Raw genomic sequence first — 15820 nt, 5'->3', positions numbered from 1 at the left:
TCTGCTACTAATCCAGAAGATATAAAATACTGTTAGTAAAAATATTTGTAAAGTTCTAGGTTATAAAATTGTTAAGGACATTGATATAATAAAATTGATAAAAATTATCAAAATTAAAAAAAATGATCAAAATTAAAAAAATCGGAAGAAAAGTTGGACAACGTACAAAACTTTGATGGCTGGACTCCGTCAACATGGATTTTAAAAGATTCGAACTGGAGAAATGTTCTAAAGAAGGCCAGGGCTCACACCGGGCTGTCGTGATGATGATGATGAGTAAAAGAATTTTATTTTTACTTTATTCAAAAGAATGAAAGTATTCGTAACTACCATTACATATTAAGCCTTATAATATGCATTTACTTGTAAGAGATTTTGCAAGTAAATGTATATTTTAAACTGGCGTAAGAGAAGTGGTAGCTAATGATAGTAAATTATTTGAAAAAAAAAAATAATAAAGTAAAAATGGTATGTTTTTCCCAACCGGTATATTACCTTTTTAGGAATAACAATAGCCCTGATAAAAAGTAATAGTTCTCTAAAATTCCTTGGAAAGAGATAATAGCGATCAAATTTTATATAATAAGTGAATAAGATATCAATAACAACTTGAGTAAAATGCTTTTTCAAACAATTTTTGATCCAGAGAAAAACTATTCCATTCAAATAATTAATAAAAAAAGTGTTTTGATCCAATAAATAGTACTTATTAAAAAAAAGCTATAATGCTGACAAAATACTGAGTGTTCTGCATTCACTCCCTTAATGTCCATTTTTATAATCCTTGTCAAAAATAAAGTAAAAGTTAGACAAATTAGAGGACAAATAAAGGCGAGATTGAAAAAAAAATTTTTTTTTTGTTGCTAGAGGAAAAGGAGAAGTGAAATACAACTATTATAAACACCAAATTCATCAGGCAAACAAATTGGTTTAGACATTTTCAATCCTGCTTCCTCCAATAGTGATTTGTCATATTTTGATATCGTTTTTTTTTTCTTCCTCGCTTAAATATTCCATACCCATATAAATATTTCTCGCTAGAGGAAAATGAGATTATTAAAAATATGCGATTTTATCTGCCAATGAAATTGGTATAATGTTTTTAATTCCGCCTCCCTCTATCTCGAATTTTCATATTTTGATGACATTTTCTTCTTTGCGTAAATATTAACTTGTAGTTTCGAACTTGCAAACTTTACTTAATTTTCGACGAGGATTCTAAAAATTTACATAAAGGATTACGGAACACCATTATTAATTTCAAAAACTAACCTTTGCTAATTCTGTCTTCAAGTCATCCTCTAGTTTTGCTCGTTGTTCAGGATCAGTGATTCCTAACTCATGTATTCCGCTGTCAGGTGTAGCATCATACGCTTTATCTTCAGATGCCTCAAAATAACTATCTGTAATAAAATAAAAAGTTTGAAAAAAATCCTACATTGTAAACCAATAAACTGACAACCGATAAGAAAACCCAAAACAGAAATTGTTAAATGATGTAACAAACAATCTAAATGACTATCTGTACCTCAAAATAACTACCGGTAATAAAAACAAAAAAATAAAAAAAAATTGAAAAAAATCTTAAATTGGAAACAGAAGATCAATAAGAAGACCGAAAAAAAATGGTTAAAGGATTTAACAAACTATCTAAATTACTATCAGTACTTCAAAATAACTATCTGTAATAAAAAGAAAGTTTGTAAAAAATCTTAAATTGGGAACCAATGAACTAAGATAGATAGAATGACCAAAGATAGAGATGGTTAAAAGAGATCTGTGATAAACGATCTAAATAACTATCTGCAACAACAAAAAATTGAGAAAAATCTTTAAATGGAAACCAATGAACTGGAGACTGATAGGGAAGACCAAAAAAAAGAGATGGTTAAAGGATGTGAAAGCGATTTAAATAACTATTTGTAATTAAAAAAAAAGTTTGAGAAAAATCTTACATTGGAAACCAATGAGCTGAAGACCGATAAGGCCATTAAAAAGAAAAGAAAAAAAAAAGACGGATAAAAGATGTAACAAACGATCTAAATAATAATAAAAAAATCAGTTTGAGAGAAATCTCAAATTGGAAACCAATGAACTGAAAGGAAAGATAAAAAAAAAAAGGGGGAGGGGGAAGAGATGGGTAAAAGATGTAACAAACGATCTAAATAGCGCGACGTATCTACTATATATAAAAAAATAAATTAATAAATAAAAAAGCAGTTTGAGAAAAATCTCAAATTGGAAACCGATGAACTGAAGACCAAAAATAGGAAGACCAAAAAAAAGGATAGGAAAAGGATAGGAAGACCAAAAAAAAAAAAAAATTGGAAAAAAAAAAAGAGATGGATGAAAGATGTAACAAACGATCTAAATAACAACGTATCTGTAATAATAAAAAAAATATATATATTAAAAAAAAAAAGAAACTTGAGAAAAATCTCAAATTGGAAACCAATGAACTGAAGACTGATAGGGAAGAATATAAAAGAAAAAAAAAAGAGATGATTAAAGGATGTAACAAACGATCTAAATAACTACGAGACTTAACAATTCAAAAGTTTTCGATCATTATTAAATTAAAAAAGAAAGAAAAAAATTAGTTATAATTTTCATTTTCGAATGAAATTATTTTTGGGTGACAATATTAACATGAAAAGATTCTTCAACACGCGTAATTAGTTACAGAAATAAGGTGGTGAAGTATACGGAAAAAAATTAATTAACGGATCTACATTTTTGGTCTCAGAATGATATCTTGCCTTAATTATTTATACTATTTTTACACACGTGTTTAAACTTTTTTTCTCGTGATCAAATTTTTTAAATCATGATGACAATTAAAGTTTACGATAATTATTAAATGAAATAACAAAACATAAGAATTCCAAAATAATTCTTAGTACCGAATCACTGTAAAATAAACAAGTTCTATAATTGAGTTCAAGAATTCCTTTATTTGCTCCAATATTTCAGAAATATAGTGAATTACGCAAAAAGTAAAACTTTCTTAAATTTTCGTTTAAATAGTTAAGACTATTCTCCAATTCAAACCATATTTTCAAGAATAAGACTATCCACTTAACCTAGAGGATTCAAAAATAAATTCAGCGAAAAAATGGTGTGTTTATTCAGTATCCGTATTGTGCATTCACAGAAATAAAACGCTCACTTTTAACGACTCAGTAATCCTTCAGATGTATTTTGTTAATTATGATAATAATTTCGTTACAAAATCACGTGATTTGTAATGAAACGCGAACTCTAAAATATATAACGAAAATGTTTTCTCAATTCGGAACCTCACCGCTATCCCACCGTTTCAAATCTACGAAAGCCCACCAGGTGGCCGAGGGGTTAGCGTGCCTGACTGCGTAGCCGATGGTTGCGGGTTCGAATCCCGTTCAGGGCATGGATGTCCTTTCTTCTGTGTGATTGTGTGAATGTAACCCGCCCTATAAACGGGTTTGTGGTTGTATGACGTGGGCGAAGCTACTCCACCGACGTGGCTTAGCCATAGGTGCTCACTGGGTAACGATAAGGGAGTAGCAATTCTGGCATTTCTGAGGCCAATGAGAAATAGACTCAAGTGCCCGCCATTAACCAAAAAAAAAATCTTAATTGAACAAAACAAAAATGACTACTATACTTTTGACGAAACTTGTTTCCTTAAAGTAGTAACAATTATTTTGTCACTTTGACGAAATGTTTGCTCGGAGCATATACCACGAAACGATTTTGTCAAAAACGAAATTTCATGAAATTTTAGTATCTTTTTTGTGTGTGTCCTGTTTCATGACTTATAATATTGTTCACACCACTCAAATTTATCAGCATATTTAAAGTCAACCTCTTGAACATTAAGCTTGCGTCTTAAAGTAAGTGACAATCCAAATATGATAAAAAATTTATTCAGTTGTTTTGTTTTTTATTTTGAGCTCTGTACAGCAAAGCATGTCAAGTCATTCATTACGTTTTCGTATAGGTTGTGACCTATGTAAACCAAATTAATTAAAAGAAAAAGCTTTTTCACTCTTGCTTAACTTTACGCTTAATTTAACTTTTATTATGCTTAACTTCAGTTAAGCGTAATATTTTTTTTCTTCATCAATGTTTAGTATATATTTTTTTCTTTTTTCTTTTTTGGTCGGCAACGTGTCCAAAATGTTGGAATATTACTAGAGTAGGTACAATTTTGCAAAATAATAATATAAACTTAAGCCTAGGAAAAACAGTAAAAGTTAGAAACATATATTAGCCTCGATTTTCAGATTACTATGGATTCCAGGACTCCAAGGAACTCCATCCAACAATATCAATAGATTTTCATCAAATTTTCTTTACAACACACCATGGTTTCGGTACTTTAAATATGTACTGTGTCGTTTATAATTGGGACAGTACAGCCGAATCCGGCTCTTTTGCCATTCAATTTATATAATCCATCACAACCAATTAGTGGATTAAGCTTCGAAAAAAGACACCACTATTTCGTAACATTTTTTTAGTAAAACAATCTATAAAGGATATTTTTCCTAATGTTTTTAATAGTATTTAATCATGCTGCCTTAAAAAAAAATTATAAAAACAATATATATATATATATATATATATATATATATATATATATATATATATATATATATATATATATATATATATATATATATATATATATATATATATATATATATATATATATATATATATATATATATATATATATATAAGTTCAAAATGTAGAGAAAACAATGGAAAAATTACAGAACAATGAAAGAAGGGGAAAAAATAAACGAAAAATAATAATAAAAATAACAAGAAACCGAAAAAAAAAAGGAAACAAAATCCGAAAAAAGGACAAAAATTTTAAAAAAATCTGGGAAATAAAAAAAAAATTTCCGGATTTTTTTTTCCGGTTTCCTGTTATTTTTATTATTATTTTACTTTTATTTATTTTTTCCCCTTCTTTCATTGTTCTGTAATTTTTCCATTGTTTTCTCGACATTTTGAACTTATTTTATGAGTTCTATTTACTTGCAGCTTATGCGCAATAAATAAAATAAATGTTTTTCTTAATTTTCTTCGTGTTTTTTGTATTTATTTATTATGCTATATACATATATTCCCCCATTTACTGTACTGTATTCCATTTTTACTGTACTAGATAGAGACTCAATGCTGTTGAAATCAACCAACCTAACATCCTTGATTTAAAGAAAAAATATATGCAAATGAATAATGCATGAACGACTATCACCATCAAAGTAAACAAAAAAGATATCGTATTACAGAGGGTTCCTTCTCCTAAAAGTTGTTACAAAAAATAAATAAATGAAATAACCACAAAAAAAGACAGATAACCTCAGAAATGACAAGAATTCTTTACAAAAAGTCGTGTTAGGAGGAAAAAATCATTGACTGCTTATAGTTACGAAAATCACTGTTTTATTTAAAAAAGTGAAGAAAAAAATTATTGAAAAGGTGTAAAGAAAAATATACGAAACGTATGTTGTTCAGTAAAAATAAATACAAGTGAATACAAAAAAAATAAAATAAATAAATAAAAATTCTAAAAAAATATTTTTTCTTTACAAAAAGTGGATTATCTACGCGTTATAGAGAAAAAATCATTGACCGCTAATAGGTACAAAAAATATTGTTTTATTTAAAAAAATAATAATTGAAAGATAATAAGTATAATTAAGAATAACTGAAAAAGTTCGAAGAAAAATACACAAAGCGAACATGTTTCAGTAAAAATAACTAAAAGCAAATACAAAAAAAAAAAATAATAATAAAATAAATAAAAGATAAATAAACATTTTAGTATTGGCAAAAGCAACGCATAAAAAATAGAGGTAGTAAATAGGAATTTATAATTTAATTAAAGAACTCCAAGGAAATGTTGCATTTTTTTTATTAAATCCATCGTAAGTTAATCCTAATCTTAAATACAAAAGGTAGGTTAAAAATTTGAGGGTAGGCTTGTTCATAGATTGTAATTAAAGCGAGCAAAAATAAATAAATAAATAAAATTAAAAAATCTCTGAATAACTTTTGATTTAATGATTTTATTTTGACGTACTACGATTCAATCTTAATGGTTCGAGAGGATGAAATCAAATATTCTAAGTTTGTGCAGTCGATATTTTAAGTTATGAAATACGGCACAAAAACGTACCTTCCCTAAATAAACATACCTTTTTTTTCGACGGATTTGAATTCTTGAGACTGAATATATTAGAGGATAGCGGCAATGTGGGAAATATGGTCCCAATAGTTTGGTCGGGAGAGCGGTCCGAAATTTGAACCTCTTAATAATAATTTTATTTTTTGCGTATTTTTGCCATATTTCGAGAAATTTTTAGCGATTTGAAAAAAATTTACACACAATTATAAAATTCGTGTACTCAATATCATTCCGTGAGAAAAATAATTTTTAATAGTTATTATATTTTCTTATTTTTATTTAATGATAGCCGAAAAAATTCTAAGGCATGCACATTTTTACATCATTTTAAAAAAGGTAATTTTACATGGAAAAATACAAAATTTGTCCGACATGGGTCGAATAGTTCCAGAGAAATCAAGTTTTAAATATATGTCTTTTTTAAAATACAAATTCCCAGGGACTATTCGATCGATTTCGATCAAATTTTGTATTTTGTCATATAAAACTATATTCTTTAAAATGTTGTAAAAAATTTGCATGCCTTACAAATAAAAAAAAATTTCGTCTATTATTAAATAAAATATAAAAATTATTGGTAGCAGGGAATTATCTTTGGATAAGCAAATTCTAAGTGCGTGCAAAATTTTTCAATTCATTAAAAAATTTCTCGAGGTATGACAAAATACGAAAAAATAAATAAATAAATGGATAAAGAATAAAAACCTAACATTAAGGAGTCCAACCTTTGGACCAAAGCATTGATTTCTCAGATTGTTGTTAATCCCCCCCCCCCCCATATTTTGAGGGTCAGAGATCCGAATCCATCGGAAAAAAGGTATGTTTGTTCAGAGAAAGTACGTTTTTGTGTCTGATTTCGTAACTTAAAATTACTTCTGCACTAACTAGCATATTTGAGGTCACCCCTTAAGCCTTAAAGAATGAATCTTAACATGCGAAAATCCGATCATTTGATAAAAAGTGATTCAGAGTGATTTATTTTTCCTTCTTTTGCGCACTGTACATGTTCAACGATATAACACAAACACAACTAGGCATAGGAGACAAAATTTAATTTTATCTAATGATATGACATATAGCATCAAAAAATGGTATGCTATGGTTGCTTGAACGAAATTATTATATATATATACAATATATATATATATAAGAAAGTAATAATGATATAGAATTAGTAATAATGATATTTATTATCAAATTGAAAAAGGGCTCAATTGTCAGTTTATACATATATATATACATATATATATATATATATATATATATATATATATATATATATATATATATATATATATATATATATATATATATATATATATATATATATATATATATATATATATATATATATATATATATATATATATATATATATATATATATATATATATATATATATATATATATATATATATATATATATAAACTGACAATTGAGCCCTTTTTCAATTTGATAATAAATATCATTATTACTAATTCTATATACTAAGAACTAGTTTTAGATTCAATTCACTGATATAGTTAGTATATTTACATTTTACACATTAAATATGAAAACATTTAGATTTTGCACATTAGCAGATATAAGTATAAATTATTTTGATCAAACAAAATTTATTTAACCATGATAAGAATAATCACTCATATTCTGTTTCGATCATGTGAGCAATCATCTAAACTAGAAATGCTGTTTTTTTAAAAGAAATTTTTCTAGTGAAAGATTCGAAACTAAAGTGAAATAATTGTTTACAAACATCAACGGAACAAACAAAAGCATATATAAATAACTTGCTGTTACGGAAACATTAGAATAGAAGAAAATCTTTGGACTATTGACGCAAGAAAAGTTGAAACAGCAAATTTAATATAACAAAATTATTAAATAATTAGGAAATTTAATTAAAGCGAAAGTAAAACAAAAGTTTTACTCAATTACTATAGAGCAGCGGTTCTCAATTTTTCTCATCTATGGAACCCTAAATAATCAACCTTCTTTAGGCGGAACTCCCATTTTATTAATTAATTTATTGAGGTAATTGTGAACTTTATAACCTAAAAAGGACTATTTTCATAGTTTTATCCTTAATAATCTTAAATTAGGTTTTATTTGTTTTTGTGTATATACATTAAAATTAATAAAATAAGCAGCATTATGGTTTACTTCTAACTGAAAACTTAAAAGAACTGCTATAAACATTAAAAATTTTTATAGGGAAAACATCTTTCTTTATTAAAGAATTTAGTAACTTCATTTTGATTTGAACAGCTCAAAAGGAAATACTAAGCAATATTTCATAAATGCTTGTTCTTTTATAATTTATTCAATATATTGTTATTAGCAAATATGTTATTTTCTTATAGAATAATTATTTATTTATTATTAATTTATTTTCTTATAAAAAAATATCATCTCTATTTCAGAGGCATTTTACTGGAAATAATTTCACAAAAGCAACCGAAAGATAAAGTAAATTATTAACTAAAGGTTCGATTTGAATATAATTGAAGATTTAAAAACTCATCACTGATCATAAAAAGTACTAACTCGTGGAACCCCAGAGTTCCTCGGAACACCATTTGGGAACCCTTGCTATAGAGTATGTAGGACAAACTTTCATAGCATAAGTAAGACAAATATAAAAGTAGGTAAAGTTACTTGCTCTAACAAAAACATTGAAATGGAAGAAAATCTTTAGACCAATGACGCAACTAAAAACAAGAACAAATGTAATAAAATTAAAATGTTAAAAGAAAAACACAAACGAAAAATTTAAAAAGTTGATCAAAAGGTAAATAATAGGGGAAAGTAAACAAAAGTTTCATTCTCTTAGTTCAGTAAATATAGAGGATAAACTGTCATAACATAGGACAAACATTAAGGGGGGGGGGGTAATGTCAACAAATTCGAAGCACCCCTATCGGTCAAAACATAACTTATAGTGTTATAAGTTAAATTTGGACCAAACACAGATTTTCAGATATAAAATACTAACACTTCTACTTATAAAAACAGAATTTCTAACCGGGTTCAAAAGCTGCAATATGTAGATAGTCTTGATAGCGTGGGGGGCATTCGAGAGACAGGGGTCTGCGGGCAGGCAGTTCCTCCTCATCCGAGTGCTCCATTGCCTCTGCCGTTACTTCCCCAAACGATCGATCCTTTGCTTCACCCTGACGTCAGGGCGCTGCGGCGTCATCAGAATCACTCAAATTGCAACAATTCTTTTCTTGTTGGGTATTTAATCGTTTTTTAATAAAAAAAAACCAAAATCTTTCATGAATCTGAAGTGAGAATTTAATTTTTATCTTTAAATATAACTAAACCAAGATAATATTTATTTTGAAATCGCTCAGATAGATGAAAAATATGTTAAAGGGGTTGATGCGTCAATCGATATTGCTTAGAAAAGACGAACAAAAGTATTCAACCCACCTACCCCACTGAAGGGGTGAAGCTATTTTAAAAACAGAATCGTATTCATATGGAAATTACTAAAAACTCCTCTTAAACCAAACGGGTTGAATTATACAAAGCAAAGTATATCTCTAATTTTTGATACTACCCTCCTTGCTTTTTACTTTCTTAAATAACATTAATACATTTGTTTAAATTAATAAATATTAAACAAATGGTAAAAATAATAACGTTAATATGAGACACGTAGAAAAAACTGTTTTTGTGGGCTTCTAAAACATTTTAAAAACACTAAAATAAAATAAAAATTAAAAACTTTGCAGACCTAAGATTAAACCCAAGCCTAGTTTCTGAATTATTTAATGCTTTTAATCAATTATTTAATCATTTAAAAATAAATGTCTCCCTGAGTACTCCAGCGGTCTTTTCCTCCCATTTAGTTAACGACACCAGATCATCTTGACTACTAAATGAATTCTCGTTTACGCTTAGCTCAATATAGATATAGTTTGTCTATATAAAGAACTCCCCTCGCCACAAAGTCTGAGGTTGTCAGCTGCTATGGAAGCAAGAAACAGCACATTTTAAAGAGGGGAGTTTTTCTTCCTTCTGATTCTCTTTCTCCCTCTGACTCCAGCCAAAACCTATCTCCTTTACTTGAAATAGTTAAACCTCGTAACCACAGTCACCGAACTATACATGACGAACGGCGAGGAGAGTTCTTCCCATAGACAGACTGTTGTTGATTCCGGCACTTGTTTCATCGTAGGTTATTCCAGACTTTTTGTGAAAGGTCCGTTTTTATGCACTCGTGAAAAAATGCAAAAACCAATGGTCGATTCAGACTTTTTGTAAAAGATCCGTTTTATGCACTCGTGAAAAAATCCAAAAACCAATGGTCGATTCAGACTTTTTGTGAAAGGTCCGTTTTATGCACTCGTGAAAAAATGCAAAAACCAATGGTCGATTCAGACTTTTTGTGAAAGGTCCGTTTTATGCTCTCGTGAAAAAATGCAAAAACCAATGGTCGATTCAGACTTTTTGTGAAAGGTCCGTTTTATGCACTCGTGAAAAAATGCAAAAACCAATGGTCGATTCAGACTTTTTGTAAAAGGTTCGTTTCAGTGAAAAATCTACTCAGAACTTTTTGAATGAGAGAATAAGGTTCTGTTATGTGAATAAAAAAACACACACAAAAAAAAAAACAAATCTTTCAAGGAGTTTTAGTTTTAAAACTACGACTAACTGTTTTTCAAAAGAAAAGTTCTGTGAAGGCCTGTTTTTGGAAATGAATTTCGCCTAAGTGGCCCCAGGTCATTCGAAATTCAACTCACATTAGTTTAATCCGTTGAGGACTACTACTACCAGGGTATTCATAATCTTGTATCCATAGACAGATATTCAAAACAAAAACATGGATTGCAGTTTGTTTTCTCTTCTGCGTACATCAAGAGTTCGGACAGTGAAAGTTAAGATTTTTATTCTGTTTTAACCGTGATTGTCGGCCAAATTTAGTTATTTTAAATCTTAAACAGTTTCAAAAACAGTTTACCAATCCCACCGTCAATTCAAGGAAAATACGAAATAATCGAACTCTGACTATGAGCCGCGATGGCTCAGGGGATAGAGCATTCGCCTTCCAATGAGGTGAACCGGGTTCGAATCCCAGTCGATACGAATTTCGCATCGGCTTGCACCGACCACAGTGCTGACGTGAAGTATCCTCAGTGGTAGACGGATCATGGGTTAGAGTCCCTTGTCGTCAGGCTAACCGTAGGAGATTCTCGTGGTCTTCCTCTCCATGTAACGCAAATGCGGTTAGCTCCATCAAAAAGTCCTCCACGAAGGCAAATTTCTCCCAATACTTGATCCAGGAGTTCCCTTGTCTTCTGGATTGGGTTCAAAATTACAAGGCTACGGAGTTCAACATTAGTAGTCGTAAACCCATAAAATTGGGTCGGCTGTTCAACGACGGTTATAAAATAAAAACTCTGACTATTACACTACTTATATTTAAATACATTAATGTGCATAAAAGTCCTTTGTGCACTTTATGCAATCAGAATTTTGAGATGGATTGAGATCAGTTGCTAAAAAGTTCTTCGTTGAAATACATAATTTAACTTTCAACACATATTTGTTCTGCACTGGTATTTATTTCCTGCGCGCAAATTTTAAACTAATAAAATGTTAAATTGCAACAATTAAAAATTTAGTTTTAAATATTATGTTGAATTGTTATGTTATATTGAATGTAATGTTATGTTGAATGTAATGTTATATTGAATGTTATGTTATGTCGAATGCTACGTTATGTCGAATGCTATGTTATGTTGAATGTTATGTTGAATGTTATGTTATGTTGAATGTTATGTTATGTTGAATGTTATGTTATGTTGAATGCTATGTTATGTTGAATGTTATGTTATGTTGAATGTTATGTTATGTTGAATGTTATGTTATGTTGAATGTTATGTTATGTTGAATGTTATGTTATGTTGAATGTTATGTTATGTTGAATGTTATGTTATGTTGAATGTCATGTTATGTTGAAAAATGGAATGCTGTTGGATGTTATGTTAAATTTTATTTATTTCTCGTTTCTATAATATACAATAACAGCTAATAATTTGGTTACGATAAGAAATATATGCTAAAAACGATTAAAAAATTAAGAATTATTATAGCTATATTTGCAAGTTTTTGTGGCTAATTTCAATTTCCTCTTAAATAATATAAATTTTTTTTGAAAACGACCACCTTTAATATATATTTTTACAATGCTTGTCGGAGTTAAGAAATTATACACATAAGGAGTCATTAATTTATATTTATAATCACTGAAACTTGTATTAACATTTTACAGCTCACACATTCGTACCCTTTCCCGACAAAACTTTTAAGAGGACGCCTTACCAAGGGAGAAACTTATAGTTGCAAATTCTCATTCAACTCCATTACTAGTTTAAACTTTAAAAGAGTCAGTCAGTTGAGAAGAGTCAGTCAGTCAGTTTAAGTCAGTTGAGTCAAACCTAGAGTAAGTCATGTAGTTTCAATAGCAGAAAAAAATAATAAAAAAAACAAAACATCAAAATGCAAACAAATTATTGGAAGAGAACTTCTCCATTGCGTAATCCTAAGTTATCTTCTCATAACTTACTTTCATTTTGATATTTTATAAATTTCTTTTCAGTATTTGAAACTTCATTGCTTACTCTAGGCTTGTCTGAATTCACTTTTTCAATATTTTAAATTATTGATGGAAGTGAAAGAGAATTTGCGACGACAAGTTTCTCCCGAGGTATGGCGTCCTCTGAAGAGACAATCGCCATCTTGTAATTCAGTTTTCGCTTTCTCGATATTTTTTGTTTTTAACAAACTTTGGGCGATATGGAATTGTTTGACAGCACAGTACCTTAAAAAAAGTGAATTATTCTTTATTAAATTGGAAGTGATAGCGCTTGATAATTTTTTTTAAAAATTTCAATGAATTTCTCCTCAAAACTTTAAGGCAATACAAATTATGTCATTTGCGGTTTTTAGTAAGAAATTTAAAACTACACATCTGTCAGCTTTCTTAAAATTTAATTTTCTTGCTGTTTTAACTGATGAAAACCGATCTGAATGGGGCTAAAAAATTCTTTTATCTTCATACCTGCCAACTTTTAATCCTCTCCATTATCATTTTTCCCAGTGGTATTAAAATGGAATTAAAATTTCAATTTTAAGCAAAAAAATACGTTGTATTTGAAAAAACTTAAGCAGACAGCCATGATTGGAACTCACATTAATATATGTGCTTAATTTTTTTAAGAATAGTGTTGATCAAAATCATTTAAAAATTAAGTTTATAAAAGAAAAAATAGCATATATTTACTACCACTTTTAATATGAAAATGAAATTTTACGCCAAATGCGTAAAAGTTGGCAGGTATGTATCTTAATTGCACAAAAACAAAGATATTTATCAAAAATCTAAAAACAGATAACAGTATGGCATACTACTTTTTTTTTAAATTTTATAACCGTCGTTGAACAACCGACCCAATTTTTTGGGTTTATACGACTACCAATTTTCAACTCCGTAGCCTTGTAATTTTGAACCCAATCTAGAAGACAAGGGAACACCCAGATCACGCATTGGGAGAAATTTGCCTTCGTGGAGGAATTTTTGATGGAACTAACCCGCATTTGCGTTACATGAAGAGGAAGACAACGAAAACCGTTAGTCCGACGGCAAGGGGACTCTAACCCATGATCCGTCAACCACTGAGGATATTTTACGCCAACACAATGGTCGGTGCAAGCCGGAAGCGGAATTCGTATTGATCAGCCGCCACTGGGATTCGAACCTGGTTCACATCATGGGAAGGCGAACGCTCTATCCCCTGAGTCGGTGTACTACTAACTACATTTCAAGAACTGATAATTGCAGAATTGTATTGGCACAGTTTTGTCAGAAAAATTAATCGATAATTTAAAATACCACACGCTTTACATCTCAAATTCTGATTGCTACATGTTTCGAAAGATAGTAAACAAAATAAATATCCACCATCAGTTTAAATCAAACTGGCAAGAAGCACATGTATGTAAACTTATCGTTAACGGGATTTAGCGAAAGTTTCAAAATTTAGATAGCGGAACTCCGTGAAAATTTCGTTGGATTATATAAGTTTTTGATTCGTAGGAGTCCGCGAAAAAATGGTATTGAGATACGCGGAGTTGTGCGAAATTCACGGAAAAATCACATGCCCTGTTCTTAGTTTTTACCCGGAAAATGAAACGAAAAACCCACTATATAATATCCCTTGTAGAGAGGATTAAAAGCATGTATTTAAAATTTTTCTCCTCCGTCTCTACCCTTTCGAAGGGTAAAATTCGAACGGAACCAAATATTTCCCTCCCTCCCTTTATTTTACGCATCAAAAATACTAATTAACCTAAAAGAAGATTTGTTTATCTAAAGAAAGGGTTGGTTGAATTTTGTCGTCTGCATTTGTTAATTAGCATATTTGAGTTGTCCTCCTCAAACTTGTATTATTATTAATTTTAAATGCACGAAAAGTCGATTATTGGATTCGTGAACTACCTATCTGAAGGATAAACCTACAGTAAAGACGTTCTATAATAAATACCTTTACTATATATTTTTAAAATTGTTACCAAAAGTAAAATAAAAAAAATAGTATACACGTCAGAGGTCACAAATTAATTTTTAAGTAAGCTACAAAAACAGACAACAGAGGGTTAAATAATACTTAACGCTCTAAATTAAAAATAATTAATAATCATAGGCCAATTAATAAAAATAATTAATAATCATTATGTAATTAAGGAAACTTTTATAATTTTAATTGATATTATCAATAAACAATTAAAAAAATATCTACTTTCCTTCCATAAACATGCTAACATGATTTTTAAAAAAAAGGGGGAGGGGGAGAATTTTTCACTTTGATTTCATCGATTCAATTGAATTAATTTCGATTTAACAAGCAAATAAAAATTTAATATCAAAATGTTATATTAGTAATGTAGGTAAAAGAATGAGTTCTCCTTTATTAGTCAATATATATGAAAATGTCATACTTTAAAATTATTCAAATTACAGCATTTGCATTAATTTACTTAATAAAATAATCAAGTTTTTTTTTTCTTCTTTCAATTGAGTAAGTACAAACTTTTAACTTGACTTACAGGAGCTTAAAATTTTTAACTTAAAGAAGCGCGATTTATTTACGCGACTTAAAGAAGCGCGAATATATTTTTTCAATTAAAAAAATATTTTGAGATAATGGAATATTGATGAATACTAAAAATATCAAACAGGCTGTATACATATATACAATAAAATAGTGAAGTAAAGGTATATTTTAGTTCTAAGGATTTTATAATGAATAAAAAATAAACTTTGAGATTTATTTTAACACAATGAAACTTTATGCATAAAAATGCTTATAAATAATGCAGCATAAAATAAAATAATATACATTGATAAAATTTTGTATAAATTCTGAATATTTTGCATTATGCCTTTTTATAAAAGAATAATATTTCGAAAATATTAGAATCATTAATAAAAAACATACTGCACACATGAAATAAAAATTAGTTTACATGAAGTTAGTAAGAAAAATAAAATATAATATTCAGATAATCACCTCATTGCCATTTATGCTTTTGATTGTAACAAGCATAATGTACTATTTAAC

The 15820-nt window shown here is 28.8% G+C and overlaps 1 protein-coding gene across 3 annotated transcripts in view; it reads right to left on the bottom strand.

Moving 5' to 3' along the window:
- Positions 1-15820, bottom strand: part of LOC107455114 (tumor protein D54) — a 38663-nt gene that overhangs the window by 16217 nt on the left and 6626 nt on the right. For 2 of the 3 annotated variants that reach the window (XM_043041059.2, XM_071188349.1), the window contains exon 3: positions 1273-1403. In XM_043041059.2, coding sequence (XP_042896993.1) covers positions 1273-1403 — 131 coding nt within the window. Of the gene's footprint in view, positions 1-1272; positions 1404-9213; positions 9642-15820 lie in introns of those variants that run through there. The other variant, XM_043041058.3, reaches the window with a different exon arrangement.

The sequence above is a fragment of the Parasteatoda tepidariorum genome, chromosome 12 (genome assembly GCF_982258835.1).
Source record: "Parasteatoda tepidariorum strain Cologne lab strain chromosome 12, Ptep-v5.0, whole genome shotgun sequence".
Lineage (NCBI taxonomy): Eukaryota > Metazoa > Arthropoda > Arachnida > Araneae > Theridiidae > Parasteatoda > Parasteatoda tepidariorum.
The sequence above is the reverse complement of the archived record's forward strand: the minus strand, read 5'-3'. Positions and strand labels throughout refer to the sequence as shown.